Source organism: Mobula birostris, chromosome 1, assembly GCF_030028105.1.
Source record: "Mobula birostris isolate sMobBir1 chromosome 1, sMobBir1.hap1, whole genome shotgun sequence".
Taxonomy (NCBI): Eukaryota; Metazoa; Chordata; class Chondrichthyes; order Myliobatiformes; family Myliobatidae; genus Mobula; species Mobula birostris.
The window spans coordinates 226,829,225-226,845,601 of record NC_092370.1 but is presented as its reverse complement, the minus strand read 5'-3'; the positions used below and the strand labels follow the sequence as shown (position 1 = coordinate 226,845,601).

Here is a 16,377-nt window from a genome sequence, read left to right as displayed (position 1 = left end):
GGGCTCAGCACTGACCCTTACAGGATGCTACTGCTCATATGCCTCCAATCTAAAAACAACCCTCCGCTTTCACCCTCTGCGTCCTTTCTCGAAACCAACTTTGTATCCAGTTGGCTAGTTCACGCTGGATTCTCAGGTGATCTCACCATCTATGATGAAGGGCATTTTTAAAAGCTTTGCTAAAGATTTATCGATTTTTCTGAAGATTTGCTTCATTTGTCACATATGTGAAATATGTCATTTGTGTCAATGACCAACACCATTCAACTATGTGTTGGGGGCAGCCCGCAAGTGTAGATATAGCATGCCCACAACATGACTGCAAGCAAATGAACCTCAGGATAGTATATGGAACATATACATATTCTGATAATAAATCTACTTTGAATTTTGATACTAAACCTTACTAACTTGTACATCTTTGGAATGTAGGAGGAAATCAGCAAAGTCACGGGAGAAGATACAACTTATTACAGACAACAGCAGGAATTGAATCTAATTGCTGGCACCGTAAAGCATTACACCAATTGCTACGCTACTGTACCACCCTGCTACAGTCCATGTTAACAAGGTCTACTGCCCTGCCCACATCAATCCTCTTGGTTACCTGTTCAAAAAACTCAGTGAAATTTGTGACAATTTCCCATACATAAAGCCATGCTGACTATCTATAATCAGTTCTTGCCTTCCCGAATAATAGATTCTGTTTCCCAGTACTTTCTCCAGTAACACTTATGTTAGGCTCCCTGGTTTGTCCTTCAGGCCCTTCTTTAAATAACGACACAACACTAGCCACCTTCCAGCCTTTCAGTACCTCACTATTATCTAAGAAAAATACAAAAATCTATACCAGGGCCCCTGCAATTTCTTTCTTAGCTTCCCACAAAATCCTAGAGCACACTTGCTCAGGCCTTAGGGACCGATCCACAAATCATGACCATTAATTCTTGTGTATTATTGATACAGTTTAGCAGCAGTGGCTTACTGTGGAGCAAATGCTCCAGGGCATTACACAGCCGATTACTCACTGCCCCAGAGCATTACACAGCTGATTACACCCTGCCTCCAGGCAGTATACGACTATCACACACTGTCCCAGGGTGTTATGCAGATGATCACACACATCTCCATGTGTTACAGTCTATCACTCACTGATCAGGGGGTTAGTGCATGCTTTCAATCACTGCTCCACAGATGTATATATTCAAGAGATGTGGGTGTCTTCCGGCTCATGTATTCTGTTCCCTGATGCTAGTAATGAGAAGAAGGCATGTTCTGCATGCCGAGGGCCCTTAATGATGAATGCTGCCTTCTTGAGGCACCGTCTTTTGAACACGTGCTCGATGGTGGGGAGGCTTGTGCCCATGCTCGAGCGGGCTGAGTTTACAACTCCCTGCAGTTCCTCTTGATCTTGCGCATTGGAGCCTCTGTACAAGATGGTAATGCAGCCAGTTAGAATGCTCTCCACAGTACATCTGTAGAAATTTGCTAGAGTCTTCGGTAACATACCAAATCTCCTCAAATTCCCTCTGAGGAATAGTCATCGGCATGCCTTCTTCGTGATTGCATCAATATGTTGGGCCCTTGAAAAGTTGATGCACAGGAACCTTAAGTTCGCTAGCGTGTCGTCCCAATGCTAAGCAGACTAATCAAGCAATAGTTAGCCAGAATGGGACAACAAACAGTCTGCTGGAGGAACTCAGCGGGTCAAGTAGCACTTGGGCAAAAAAGGAATCACCAAAGTTTCAGATTGAAGCCCTGCATCTCGCTGGTGTGAGTAATAGGAGAGTGTGTGTAATTGAATTGCAGAAATAGGATGGTGTTAGGGAAGCAGATCAGCATGGCTGCCTCACGTCACCAGTACTTCCCTGTGATCATGTTGGTTTTCTCTTGGTGCTTTGGTTTCCTCACATATTCTAAAGATGTACAGGTTAGTAGGTTAGTGGGTATAACTGGGCAGCATGGGCTGTTTGGGCCAGAAGGACCTGTTACCCTGCTGTATCTCTAGATAAAATAAAAATGCTGGACGAACTCAGCAGATCCGGCAACATCTTTGGAGGGAAATAAACAACTGACATTTTGGTCCAAGACTCTTCATCATCCCAAAACATCAGCTATTTATTTCGTTCCACAGATGCTGCCTGACCTTCTGTGTTCCTCTAGCAGCTTGTTTTTCACTCTAGATTGCAGCATCTGCAGTCTCTTGTGTCTCCATTTCACTTCTATTGCAAGAGTGAATCATCTCAGAAAACAATGACTGTTGCCTAACTAAATACTGTTGTTAACAGGCACGCACCATGTTACAGGATATTACTATGGCAACAGTCACAGTGCAAAGATATAGTGATGGCTGCTGCACTACCTAATCTAAATTTGCTATCCAAACACTAGCAGCTATTTGATTGCGGAGGCTTTCAAAACCAAACCTTTCTTGCCTCTGGGCTAAGCACATCTCGCAGTAATTGTTGTGGAGTTGTTACCAGCTGAAATGCTGGCTAAACATCCCTGTTTCTAGCCCAGCTTTATTGTCATAATTAAAGGGCCTAATAACGTTAGACTTCATTGTTACCAAGCAAAGCAGGAAGTCTGAGGTTTGGGAGAGTTCTAGGAATCAAAAGCAGATGGCCAAATATTAACGAAGGAGCAAACAGAATATGAGAGGAAAAAACCCAGAAAATAAAGAAGTAATTCAGGTTAGAGAGCACATTTTATGAGGATAGGTTGAGTGAACTAAGGCTTTCTTGCTTGGTGTGAAGGAGGATGAGAGGCGTCTCGACAGAGGCGTACAAGATCATAAGCAGCATAGATAAGGCAGCCAGAGACTTCTTTCCAGGGTAGAAATGGCTAATGCAAGGGAGTATAACTTTAAGGTGACTGGAGGGAAGTATAGGAGGAATGTCAGAGGTAGGTTTTTTAAACACAAAGAGTGAACGGGTGCATGGAATGCGCTGCTGTGGCGGTGATAAAGGCAGATGCATTAGAGACATTTAAGAGACTCTTAGGCAGGCACATAGATGATAGAAAAATGGAAGATTATATGGGAGGGAAGGGTTAGATTGATCTTAGAGAAGGTTAAATTATTGAGACAACATCATAGGCCAAAGGGTCTACACTGTTCTACGTTCTATCTTAGAAGACAATACAAGGGGAAGACAATAACAAAGACAGATGTTGGACTCTGACATCTGGAGAGTGCCTATGATGCTGCTACAAGTTTTTCATTGTACCTGCACCTCACGTACTTGAGCACATGACAATAAACTTCAGCTCGACTTGACAGCAGAGGTAATATTGATGACCTTGGGAAATAAATGATTTTCTAAAATCCTTAAAGATTCTTCAGCACTAGATAGGTAGGTAATAAGTGCAAAGCCATGTTTCAAAAAGGGTGGGTGGAAGCTATTGACTGGTTTCCATCTGACAGGAAATGACTGCAATCTGTTATTGCGGACACAGGAACCTGGCACTTGGAAAAACAGTGATATGATGATACAGATTTGACATGCTTAATGAAATGGAAATCACGTTTGACAGGTTTCATTGAAAATAGTGAAGACATATCTAGCAGGGTAGATAAGGATGTGGTATGTCTATACTGTTGAACATGCTTCTGAAAGGTAATATACAAAAGGCTGTGACATAAAATAAGGGGTCATGTAGTTCAAAAATGGATAGAATATTAGAAAATGGACAGAAATGGGTTTAGTGACAAAGGGATCTTTTCTCAGGTTGGAGAACTGTTCAAAGTATATTTATTATTATAGTACAAATACTGGATGTCACCATATACTACCCTGAGATTCATTTTCTTGCAGGCATTTATAGTTGAATGAAGAAATACAATAGAATCAATGAACAACTACATACAAAGGCCGACAAATAACTAATGTGCAAAAGAAGACAAATTATGCAAATTTTAAAAAACAAATAATAACAAAAAATGTAAATAAATAACACTGAGAACATGAGTTATAGAGTCCTTGAAAGTGAGTCCATTGGTTGTGGAATTGGTTGTGCTGAGGTGAGTGAAGTTATCCATGCCTGATCACTGCTCCTGAACCTAATGGTGTGGGATTTGAGGCTCCAGTTGTTCCTTCCTGGGTACAAGGTGGGTTACAGGGATCAGTACAGGTCCCTTACATACAGGGTATTTACAGTTTATATTAATGTATGGTGATGCAAAACAAGGTGGGAAAGTGAACTGTGAGGAGGAAGATGTTTCCAATTATACACATTCGAGTGAGTGGGTAAGAAGATGGCAGATGGAGTCTAACGTGGGAAAATATGATGTTATTAACATTACCAGGAAGAACAGAAAAGGTGTTTTTACAGTGCTGGAAACTGACAAGTGTTGATGTACTGATCTGGATGTGCTTGTTCATGAAATGCAGCATGTTAAAATGCACAAACACAAGAAAATCTGCAGATGTCGGAAATCCAGAGCAATACACACAAATCACTGGAGGAACATAACAGGTCAGGCAACATCCACAGAGAGGAATATTCAGACACTGCGGTTGAGACCCTTTATCATGACTAAAGGGCAGAATAAGAAGGTGGGGAGGAGAGGCAAAAGAGTACAAGCTGGCAGGTGATAGGTGAAGCCAGGTGAGTGGGTGGGGGAGGGGGGAAATGAAGTGAGGAGCTGGGAGGTGAAGGTGGAAAAGATAAAGGGCTGAAGAAGGAGAAATCCAAAAGGAGAAGAGAGTAGGCCATGACAGAGTGGAGGGGAACCGGGAAGAGGTGACAGGCAGATGAGGAGAAGAGAAGGGGTAGGAGGGGAACCAGAATGGGGAATGGAAAAAGAATGGAAAAGGGTGGAAGGGGGAGAAGTTACTGGAAGTTAGAGAGATTGACGTTCATGCTGTCAGGTTGGAGGCTACCTAGGTGGAACACGAGATGTTATTCCTCCAGTAATGCAGCTTAAAATCCAGGTATATTACACAATTCCACACAGACAGTACAGGCAATTGAGAAACAGTTTCTTCCCCCTCCACCATCTAAGAACCCTTGAACACTACCTTGTTATTCCTTTTTTGTACTATTTATTCATTTTGTAATTTATAGAAGCTTTATGTTTTTCCACTGCACCTCTGCTGCAAACCAACAAATTTCACACCACATAACAAAGCGATAATAAGCCTGATTCTGACGTCAAAACCAAACATAGATTGCCAGAGCTATGACACAACTGCATTACGTGTAAATGTACGAGCATTGGGTTTTAACTCTAGCCAGGAGAGAAGAAAGAACGATTAGTTTTATTTGCCAGATGTACATTGAAATAGACAGTGAAATGCATTATTCTGCATCAAACCAATTGTGCTGGACAGCCTGCAAAGGTCGCTGTGCTTCTGGTGGCAACAAAGTATGCTCATAATTCACTGACTCTAACTTGTATGTCTTTGGAATGAGGGAAGAAACTGAAGTACTGGGAGGAAACCCATGTGTTGATGAAGAAAATGTAAAAACTCCTTACAGATAGCGTTGGGTATAGAACCATGATCTTACAGCTGGCGCTGTAAAATGTTGTGCTAACCACTATGTTACTGTGTAAACAGAAATACTACCTCTGCCTCCCAGTGATCTGTCCTCAGAGTTCAAAGTTTGAAGTAAATATATTGTCAGAGTTTGTATTCCATACATAACCTTGAGTTCCATTTTCTTGCAAGCACCCATAGGAAAATAAAGAAATACAAAAAAATAGAATCCATGAAAAATTGTACACAACAAAGGCAGAGTCCCTGAAAACGAGTCTGTCGACTGTGTAGTCAGTTCAGCACTGAGGCAAGTAAAACCATCCATGCCAGTCCAGGAGCTTGATGGCTGTAGGGCAACAACTATACCTGAACTTGGTGTCACTTGTTTTCCACTCTTGGGCCTTGCTGCTTTAATCTGGCTTAAGATGCTTTCTTTTCTGGCAATGACCGACCTGCATACCAGAGAGTCAAGTTCGCTGAATCCTTCAGGTTGTAAAATCACTAGTTGATCTAGACAGTTTAAAAGTACCACACATAAAAGTTGCTGGTGAACACAGCAGGCCAGGCAGCATCTCTAGGAAGAGGTACAGTCGACGTTTCAGGCCGAGACCCTTCGTCAGGACTAACTGAAGGAAGAGTGAGTAAGGGATTTGAAAGTTGGAGGGGGAGGGGGAGATCCAAAATGATAGGAGAAGACAGGAGGGGGAGGGATAGAGCCAAGAGCTGGACAGGTGACAGGCAAAAGGGGATACGAGAGGATCATGGGACAGGAGGCCTAGGGAGAAAGAAAGGGGGAGGGGGAAGCCCAGAGGATGGGCAAGGGGTATAGTGAGGGGGACAGAGGGAGAAAAAGAATGTGTGTATATGAATAAGTAACGGATGGGGTACGAGGGGGAGGTGGGGCATTAGCGGAAGTTAGATGTTCATGCCATCAGGTTGGAGGCTACCCAGACGGAATATAAGGTGTCGTTCCTCCAACCTGAGTGTGGCTTCATCTTGACAGTAGAGGAGGCCGTGGATAGACATGTCAGAATGGGAATGGGACGTGGAATTAAAATGTGTGGCCACTGGGAGATCCTGCTTTCTCTGGTGGACAGAGCGTAGGTGTTTAGCGAAACAATCTCCCAGTTCAAAAATACGTTTCTTGAAAGTAAATTACAAGTTGCATATTGCAGGCTTGTAGTTGAGAAGAAGTATATCCAGCAGAGTATTTAGTTTTCAGATCTGCCTTCAAAACACCGCTGTATATTGCCAGCAGCATCTTTAAGTAAGAGTCTCTAATCACACTTTAAAAAAAAATTCTTATTGTAACATAATAATTTTCATGTATTGCACTGTGCTGCTTCTGCAAAACAACAATTTTCATGGCATATACCAGTGATAATAAACATGATTCTGATGAAAGATTGTAAAATTTGTCCCTATTAACAAGTTTTCCAAAAGGGAGGCGACTTTATTGAAATGTGAGAAGGATTTAACATGTTGTAAGTTCAGAAGTTTTTTCTGACCAGAAGGTCTAGAAATCAAGGTGAGGGTAGAAAGAGCCTCAGAACAAGAATAAAGAATCTGTCTTCAAAGGGTGAGAGGAGGAAGATTTTTTATTCAAAGGATTTCGAACCTCAAGACCTCAGTTGCTGGGTGTAGTAAGAAAGATATTCACAAGCTAGAAAATCTACACTGATTTCGCTGGGACTTGAGGACCTGAATTCCAGGGATCGTTTGAATAGGTTAGGAATTCCCTGGAGTGCAAGAGAATGAAGGGAACTCTTATATTTAAAATTATGAGGGCTACAGATAGGGTAAATGCATGCAGGCTTTTCCCCTTAGTTGGGTGAGACTAGAACTAGAGGTTACAGGTTTGTGGTGAAAGGTGAAAAATTTAAGGGGAATCGCTGGGGGGGGGTGAAGGTGTGAACTTCTTCATTCAGAGGGTGGCAAGACTGTGGAATGAGCTGCTAGCGGAAGTGGTAGATGTGGGTTAGATTGCAATACTTAAAGAAGTTTAAATAGGTACATGGATGAAAGAGATATGGAAGGCTATTGTCTGAGTGAAGCTAGATGGGTCTAGGCGGAAAACTAAACTGGACAGGACTAGATGAGTTGAAGGGCCTGATTCTGTACAGTAGTGCTCTATGACTCTGACTGTGCAGGTTGGTGATAATATCTTCTCCTCACTGACGATCAACACTGGTGCACCTCAGGGGTGTGTGCTTAACCCACTGCTCTCCTCTCTCTATACCCATGACTGTGTGGCTAGGCATAGCGCAAATGCCATCTATAAATTTGCTGATAATACAACCATTGTTGGTAGAATCTCAGATGGAGACTAGAGGGTGTACAGGAGTGAGATATGCCAACTAGTGGAGTGGTGTGGCAACAACAACCTGGTACTCAACGTCAGTAAGATGATAGAGATGATTGTGGACTTCAGGAAGGGTAAGACAAAGGAAGACATACCAATCCTCACAGAGGGATCAGAAGTGGAGAGAGTGAGCTGTTTCAAGTTCCCGGATGTCAAGATCTCTGAGGACCTAACCTGGTCCCAACATATCGATGCAGCTATAAGCAAGGCAAGACAGTGAGGAGTTTGAAGAGATTTGGTATGTCAACAAAAACAGTCAAAAACTTCTACTTATGTACCATAGAGAGCATTCAGACAGGCTGCATCACTGTCTGGTATGGGGGGGGTGGGTGGGTGGGTGGTGGAAGCTACTGCACAGGACTGAAAGATTCTACAGGGTCGTAAATTTAGTCGGCTCCATCTTGGGTACTAACCTGCAAAGTACCCAAGACATCTTCAAGGAGCGGTGTCTCAGAAAGGCACCGTCCATTATTAAGGACCTCCAGCACCCAGGGTATGTCCTTTTCTCACTGCTACCATCAGGAAGGAGGTACAAAAGCCTGAAGGCACACACTCAGCAATTCAGGAACAGCTTCTTCCCCTCTGCCATCTGATTCTTAAATGGACGCTACTTCACTTTTTTAATATATATTATTTCTGCTTTTGCATGATTTTTAATCTATTCAATATACCTATACTGTATTTGATGTATGTATGTATTAATTTATTTTTTATTTTTCTTCTTCTAGATTATGTATTTCATTGAACTGCTGCTGCAAAGTTAACAAATTTCATGACACATGCTGGTGATAATAAACCTGATTCTGACTAACTCGAGTGATTTTTGGACAACAAAGGATTGAGACTATATGAGGACCAGATAGGAAAATGGGTTTGAGTTTAAGGATTGACTGGAGGAAGTTTGATAGCTCTGGGCTTGTACACGTTGGAGTTTAGAAGAATTAAAGATGGATCTTATTGAAACCTACTGAATATTAAAAAACTAGTTAGAGTGGATGTGGAGAGTATGTTTCCAATAGTTGGAGACTCAGAGTAGAAGAACATCCCTTTAGAACAGAGAAAAGAGGAATTTCTTTAGCCAGAGGGTGGTGAATCTGGGGAATTCATGGCTGCAGACAGCAGTGGAGACCAAGTCATTGAGTATATTTGAAGTGGAGGTTGATAGGTTGATAGGTTTTTGCTTGGTAAGGACGTCAAAGGTTACAGGGAGAAGGCAGGAGAATGAGGTTGAGATGGAAAGTAAATCAGCCATGATGAAATGGCACAGTAGACCCGATGGTCTCACGGAAAGAACCACTTGCATCACTTCTGCTTCGATTTCTCATGTTCACCTCACCTGAGACATTCTGTGTTGTTGTAGGTATGGATAAGGGTAGTAATTTCTGGATTGCTCCCTATGCCATGCATCAATGAGGGTAGAAACAGGATGACTTGGTAGATAAATGTGTGGCTGAAAAGCTGGTGCAGGGAGCAGAGCTTCAGATTCTTGGATCATTGGGATCTCTTCTGGGGGAGGTATGACCTGTACAAAAAGGAAGAGTTGCACCTGAACCCGAGAGGGACCAATATTCTCGTGAGCAGGTTTGTTAGAGTTGTTGGGGAGGGTTAAAACTAATTTGGTTGGGGGATGGGAACCGGAGTGAAGGGACTCAGGATATGATGGGTAGTAAAAATGCATGCAGTCAAGATTGTTAGGAAGGGCACACAGATGAGGAGACAAAATTGCAACTGGCAGGGTGCGTATCATTGCATTAGAGATGTAGAATCATAAAGGGTAGCAAATACAGTACTCACAGTGTTATATCTCAATGCACCGAGTATAAGAAATAAGGTTGATGATTTTGTTGCACTTTTACAGATTGTTGGGTATGACTTTGTGCCCATCACTGAATCGTGGCTGAAGGATGGTTGTAGTTGGGAACTGAATGACCAAGGTTACACATTGCTTCAGAGGGATAGGAAAGTAGGCAGAGGGGGTGACATGGCTCTGCTGGTAAAGAATGACATCAACTCATTAGAAAGATGTAACATAAGATTGAAAGATGTAGAATCCTTGTGGGTTGAATTAAGAAACTGCAAGGATAAAAGGACCTTGATGGCAGCTATATACAGGCCTCCAAACAGCAGCTGGGATGTGTACTACAGATTACAATGGGAAATAGAAAAGGTGTGTCGAAAGGGCAACGTTATGATAGTCACGGGAGATTTCAACATGTGTAGGTAGATTGGAAAAATCAGGTTAGTAATAGATCTCAAAAGAGTGAATTTGTTGAATGTCTATGAGATGGCTTTTTTTTAAGAGCAGTTTATCGTTGAGCCTATTAGGGATCAGCTATACTGGATTGGGTGTTATGTAATGAACAGGAGGTGATTAGGGAGCTTAAGGTAAAGGAAGCCTTAGGAAGCAGCGATCACAATATGATTGAGTTCAACTTGAAATCTGATAGGGGAGGTAAAGGAAATTACAGTGGTATGAGAGAGGAGTTGGCCAAAGTAAATTGGGAGGAGATGCTTGCAGGGCAGAGCAGCAATGGCTTGAGTTTCTGGGAAAAATGAGGAAGGTACAAGATAGATGTATTCCAAAAACAAAGAGATTCTCAAATGACAAAATAGTACAACTAGGGAAGTCAGAGCTAATGTAAAAGCAAAAGAGAGGGCATGCAACAAAGCAAAAACTAGTGGAAAGATAGAGGATTGGGAAAACTTACAGAAAACAACTAAAAGACTCATTAGGATGCAAAAGATGCAATATGAAAGCAAACTAGCAAACAATATCAAGGTGACTAGGTATATTCAAGTACTTATATAAAAACACAGAGATGAGAGCGTATATAGGACAAATAACAGGGGACAAAAAGATGGCAGATGAACTAAGTTAGTATTTTGCGTCAGTCTTCACTGTGGAAGACACTAGCAGTGTGCCAGGTGTGGAAGGGTGTGAAGGAAGAGAAGTGCGTGCAGTTACTATTACAAGGGAGAAAGTGGTCAAAAAGCTGAAAGACATAAAGGAGCATAAGTCACCTGGACCAGATGAACTGCACCCTGGAGTTCTGAAAGAGATAGCAGCAGAGACTGTGGTGGCATTTGTAATGATCTTTCAACAATCATTGGACTCTGGCATGGTGCCAGAGGACTGGAAAATTACAAATATCACTCCACTCTTTAAGAAATGAAGGATGCAACAGAAAGGAAATTATAGACCAGTTAGCCTGACCTCAGTGGTTTGAAAGCTGTTGGAGTCAATTATTAAGGATGAGATTAACAATCTTGGTGACACAGGACAAGATAGGACAAAGTCAGCATTGCTTCCTTGAGGGAAAATCCTGCCTGACGAACCTGTTGAAATTCTTTGAGGAGATTACTAGTAGGATAGATAAAGGGGATGCAGTGGATGTTGTATATTTGGATTTTCAGAAGGTGTTTGACAAGGTGTCACATATGAGGCTGCTTACCAAGTTAAGAGCCCATGGTATTACAGAGAAGTTAACTAGTGGGTTGAGTCACTGGTGATAAAGGCAAATGCAGTGTTAGCATTCATTTCAAGACGTCTAGAATACAAGAGCAAGGATGTGATGCTGAGGCTTTAGATGCCACTGGTAAGGCCTCACCTTGAGTATTGAGCAGTTTTGGGCTCCTTATCTAAGGGAAGATGTGCTGCTATTGTAGAAGGTTCAGAGGAGGTTCACAAGGATGATTGTGGGAATGAGAGGGTTATCATATGAGGAGCCTTTGATGGCTCTGGGCCTGTACTCACTGGAATTCAGAAGGATGAGAAGGGATCTCATTAAAACCTTTCAAATATTGAAAGGCCGAGACAGAGTAGATGTGGAAAGGATGTTTCCATGATAGGGGAGTCTAGGACAAGAGGGCACAGCCTCAGCATAGGGGGGTGTCCATTGAAAACAGAGATACAGAGAAATTTCTTTAGCCAGAGGCTGGTAAATTTGTGGAATTTGTTACCATAGGCAGCTGTGGAGGACAGGTTGTTGGATATATTTAAGGCAGAGATTGATAGGTTCTTGATTGGCCATGACATCAGTGGTCACAGGGAGAAGGCCGAGCAGTGGTGCTGAGGAGGGGAAAAGGGTAGCCATGATTCAATGGCGGAGCAGGCTTGATGGGCCAAATAGCCTAATTCCTATGTATTATGGTCTTATGGACAATTTTACTGCTAACATAGAGTAGATGCACCATAGAGAGCTTCTACAGAGTTAAAGATGAAATGCATAGAAGAAACAGTTTTCCTTGATCCTTTGTATTAACAGCTGCATTACCATGCGAAGGGGAGAGGGGGCACGAAGTAGGCTTAAAAGGGAGAAGAGTGCGAAATTTGATAATCTTCTGGCAAAGTGAAAAGTCGCCAGTCACTACAGCCAGATGGGCAATTAAGCTGCTTCATACTGGTCAGGTTCCAGGAAGCTGTGAGCTGTTCTCTGGCATTTACAATGCTGGATCCAGCAAACGTTCCCTACATTAGAATGACAGACTCATGAAAAACTGAGTCACTGATTATTCCGGTAAGGGGAAGGAGCAGTATTTAGCAGGGAAAATGTGGAGGAGGCCAGAGTTTCCAGTTGGGAAAATTATCTACAAATCTAACATTAGTCTTGAAGAAGTCAATTCTGCCTTTACGATTTACTGATGTTGAGGAATCAATGGTGTATTTCCAGTGTGTCTATGAAGGTTCTCAGTCATCCAGGTCATTGTATATCAAGCAATAGTAAATCAATGCAACTGGACTTGCTGTGTGGTCTCGAAGATGTTTACCACTCATCCGAGAGGGTTCTTCTGTTCTAATCCATGGTGGATAGTTCTCCGGTTTATAAACTCGGTGAGTTGTTTAAAGGTATAGCGATCACATGAGGGTCATTAAGAGCTGTCGGGGCAATGAGAGGGTTGTTAGTCTTATCTTTGCATCAATGAAGGTGTGAACGGTTGTGGAGATGCTGGGGTAGGGGTGTTAGGACTACATTGTAAGTAGCTGATAGGTGGTGTCATACCCCATCCCCTCTGTTCAGGGGAAGTTTTTCCAGTTTGACAAAGATGGCTTCTTTAGCCCCTCATTCGAACCACCTGTCCTCCCTGTCCAAAACATGCACATTGTTATCATCAAAGGAGTGTCCCTTGTCCTTTAGGTGTAGACATACAGCCAATTCTTGACCTGCGGTGTTAGCCCTCCTATGTTGGCCCATCTGTTTGTGAAGTGGTTGTTTTATCTCACCGATATACAGATCTGTGCAGTTCTCATTGCATTGGATAGCATGTATAATATTGCTCTGTTCATGTTTGGGTGTAGGATCATCGGGGCGAATGAGTTCCTGTCTAGTTTCTGGCTTTGGTGTTTGTTGAAAATCCTCCTGAGTTTCTCTGAAACTCCAGCCGCATATGGGATGACTATGTTTTTCCATCTGCTTTGCTCTTTAGCTGTGTCTGCTGGGCTGATGTCCCTTCTGGTTTTTGTTGCTGTCTTGATGAAGGCCCAGTCAGGGTAACTGCAAGCTTTCAAAGCTTCTCTCAAATACTTGTGCTCCTTGTCTTTCACTGTACTGTTGGTGGGCACGTTCTCGGTGCGGTGATGTAGTGTTCTGATAGCCCCCAACTTATGCTCTAATAGGTTCAAATTTACACAAGAAGACGTCAAGAATGATAGATTGGCCTTTTTAGACTGTGCAGTACTTATCAAAGAAAATGGACATCTAGATATTGAAGTTTACAGGAAACTAACCCACACAGATCAGTACCTATGGTTTGACTCTCATCACCCATTAGAACAGTGGGGGTGGGGTATGATACCACCTATCAGCTACATACAATGTAGTTCTAACATCTCTACCCCGGCGTCTCCACAACAGTTCACACCTCCATTCATGCAAAGATAAGACTAATGATCCTCTCATTACCTCTACCACTCTTAACGACCCTCACATGATTGCTATACCTTTAAACAACTCACAGAGTTTATAAGCAGCAAAACTATCCACCATGGGTTAGAACTGAAAAAGTCTCTCAGCTGAGTAGCAAAACGTCTTCTAGACAACACAGCAAGTCCAGTTGACTTGATTTACTACTGCTTGATACGTATTTCCAGTACTTTTGGGCATTACCTTACATAGAATGTAGAACAGTATAGTACAGAAGGCAGTCCTTTGACTCACAATGTCTACACCAAACAAGATGCCAACTACATGGATATGCCTGTACATGATCAATATTCCTCTCTTCCCTACATATCTATGTATCTGTCTAACAGCTTCTTAAATGCCTCTGTCGTATCTGCCTCCACTACCACCCCCGGCAGTGTATTTCAGGCACTCACCACTCTCTGTATAAAAAATTTGCCCCACACCTTAAACTTCCCACCCCACTTTAAATGCACGTCCTCTAGATTAGAATAGTTATTTAGGCACAAGTACATCGAAAAAGACTGTGAAATGCGTTGCTTACATTAACAACCAACAAAGCCTGAAGTTGTGCTTGGAGCAGCCTGTAAGTGTTTCCATACTTCCAACATCAACATAGCATGCTCACAATGTTCAGCAGAACAACACGCAGCCAACATATAACAAGACAGACATAACAAACCCCTTCCTGTCCCACAGAGCCTGTCAGAGATCAAAGCCTTCATCCTTGGGTCCTTGACAGCACCCTTGACCTCAGGGATTTCAGGTCTTTGCCCTCAGCACCTGCTGACCCGACCTCCATCCTCAGGGATCAGTGGAGTCCGACATCCAGACCTGCTGACTGACCTCAGACTTCTGGACTTGTCTGCACAGACGTTCGATCTTGAGACTCGCCAACCTTGGGGGTCACCAGCCCTCATCCTCGGGGCCTGCTGACCTCATTCCTTGACCACAAGGATTCCTGGCCTTTGTACTTAATGCCTGCCAACCCAACCTCCATCCTCATGGATTGCTGGCCTTCAACCCCGGAGCGGTCCGACCCTCGACTGCTGTCCCTAACTCTTCATTTACTGCCCCTGACCTCTAACTCTTCCTCATCCCTGTCCCTAATCACCAACATGACCCCTCTCTCCCTGCACTGTCCTAGATCCATAGAATAGTACAGCACAGTACAGGCCCTTCGGCCCACAATGTTGTGCCGACCCTCAAACCCTGCCTCCCATATAAGCCCCCACCTTAAATTCCTCCATATACCTGTCTAGTAGTCTCTTAAACTTCACTAGTGTATCTGCCTCCACCACTGACTCAGGCAGTGCATTCCACACACCAACCACTCTCTGAGTAAAAAACCTTCCTCTAATATCCCCCTTGAACTTCCCACCCCTTTCCTTAAAGCCATGTCGTCTTGTATTGAGCAGTGGTGCCCTGGGGAAGAGGTGCTGGCTATCCACTCTATCTATTCCTCTTATTATCTTGTACACCTCTATCATGTCTCCTCTCATCCTCCTTCTCTCCAAAGAGTAAAGCCCTAGCTCCCTTAATCTCTGATCATAATGCATACTTTCTAAACCAGGCAGCATCCTGGTAAATCTCCTCTGTACCCTTTCCAATGCTTCCACATCCTTCCTATAGTGAGGTGACCAGAACTGGACGCAGTACTCCAAGTGTGGCCTAACCAGAGTTTTATAGAGCTGCATCATTACGTTGCCACTCTTAAATTCTATCCCTCGACTTATGAAAGCTAACACCCCATAAGCTTTCTTAACTACCCTATCCACCTGTGAGGCAACTTTCAGGGATCTGTGGACATGTACCCCGAGATCCCTCTGCTCCTCCACACTACCAAGTATCCTGTCATTTACTTTGTACTCTGCCTTGGAGTTTGTCCTTCCAAAGTGTACCACCTCACACTTCTCCGGGTTGAACTCCATCTGCCACTTCTCAGCCCACTCCTGCATCCTATCAATGTCTCTCTGCAATCTTTGACAAACCTCTACACTAACTACAACACCACCAACCTTTGTGTCGTCTGCAGACTTGCCAACTCACCCTTCTACCCCCACATCCAGGTCGTTAATAAAAATCACAAAAAGTAGAGGTCCCAGAACAGATCCTTGTGGGACACCACTAGTCACAATCCTCCAATCTGAATGTACTCCCTCCACCACGACCCTCTGCCTTCTGCAGGCAAGCCAATTCTGAATCCACCTGGCCAAACTTCCCTGGATCCCATGCCTTCTGACTTTCTGAATAAGCCTACCGTATGGAACCTTGTCAAATGCCTTACTAAAATCCATATAGATCACATCCACTGCACTAACCTCATCTATATGCCTGGTCACCTCCTCAAAGAACTCTATCAGGCTTGTTAGACACGATCTGCCCTTCAAAAAGCCATGCTGACTGTCCCTGATCAGACCATGATTCTCTAAATGCCTATAGATCCTATCTCTAAGAATCTTTTCCAACAGCTTTCCCACCACAGACGTAAGACTCACTGGTCTATAATTACCCAGACTATCCCTACTACCTTTTTTGAACAAGGGGACAACATTCGCCTCCCTCCAATCCTCCAGTACTATTCCCGTGGACAATGAGGACATAAAGATCCTAGACAGAGGCTCAGCAATCTCTT

General features: G+C 43.2%; 1 protein-coding gene across 2 annotated transcripts in view; it reads right to left on the bottom strand.

The window, feature by feature from the left end:
- ttc7b (tetratricopeptide repeat domain 7B) overlaps positions 1–16,377 on the bottom strand; it is a 470,264-nt gene that overhangs the window by 85,219 nt on the left and 368,668 nt on the right. The window contains exon 20 of one of the 2 annotated variants that reach the window (XM_072272891.1): positions 5,847–5,932. The exons of the other annotated variant lie outside the window; for it this stretch is intronic. Within the exon in view, the coding sequence (XP_072128992.1) occupies positions 5,891–5,932 (42 nt within the window). The 3' untranslated portion in view covers positions 5,847–5,890. The remainder of the gene's footprint in view (positions 1–5,846; positions 5,933–16,377) is intronic. 2 annotated transcript variants of the gene reach the window in all.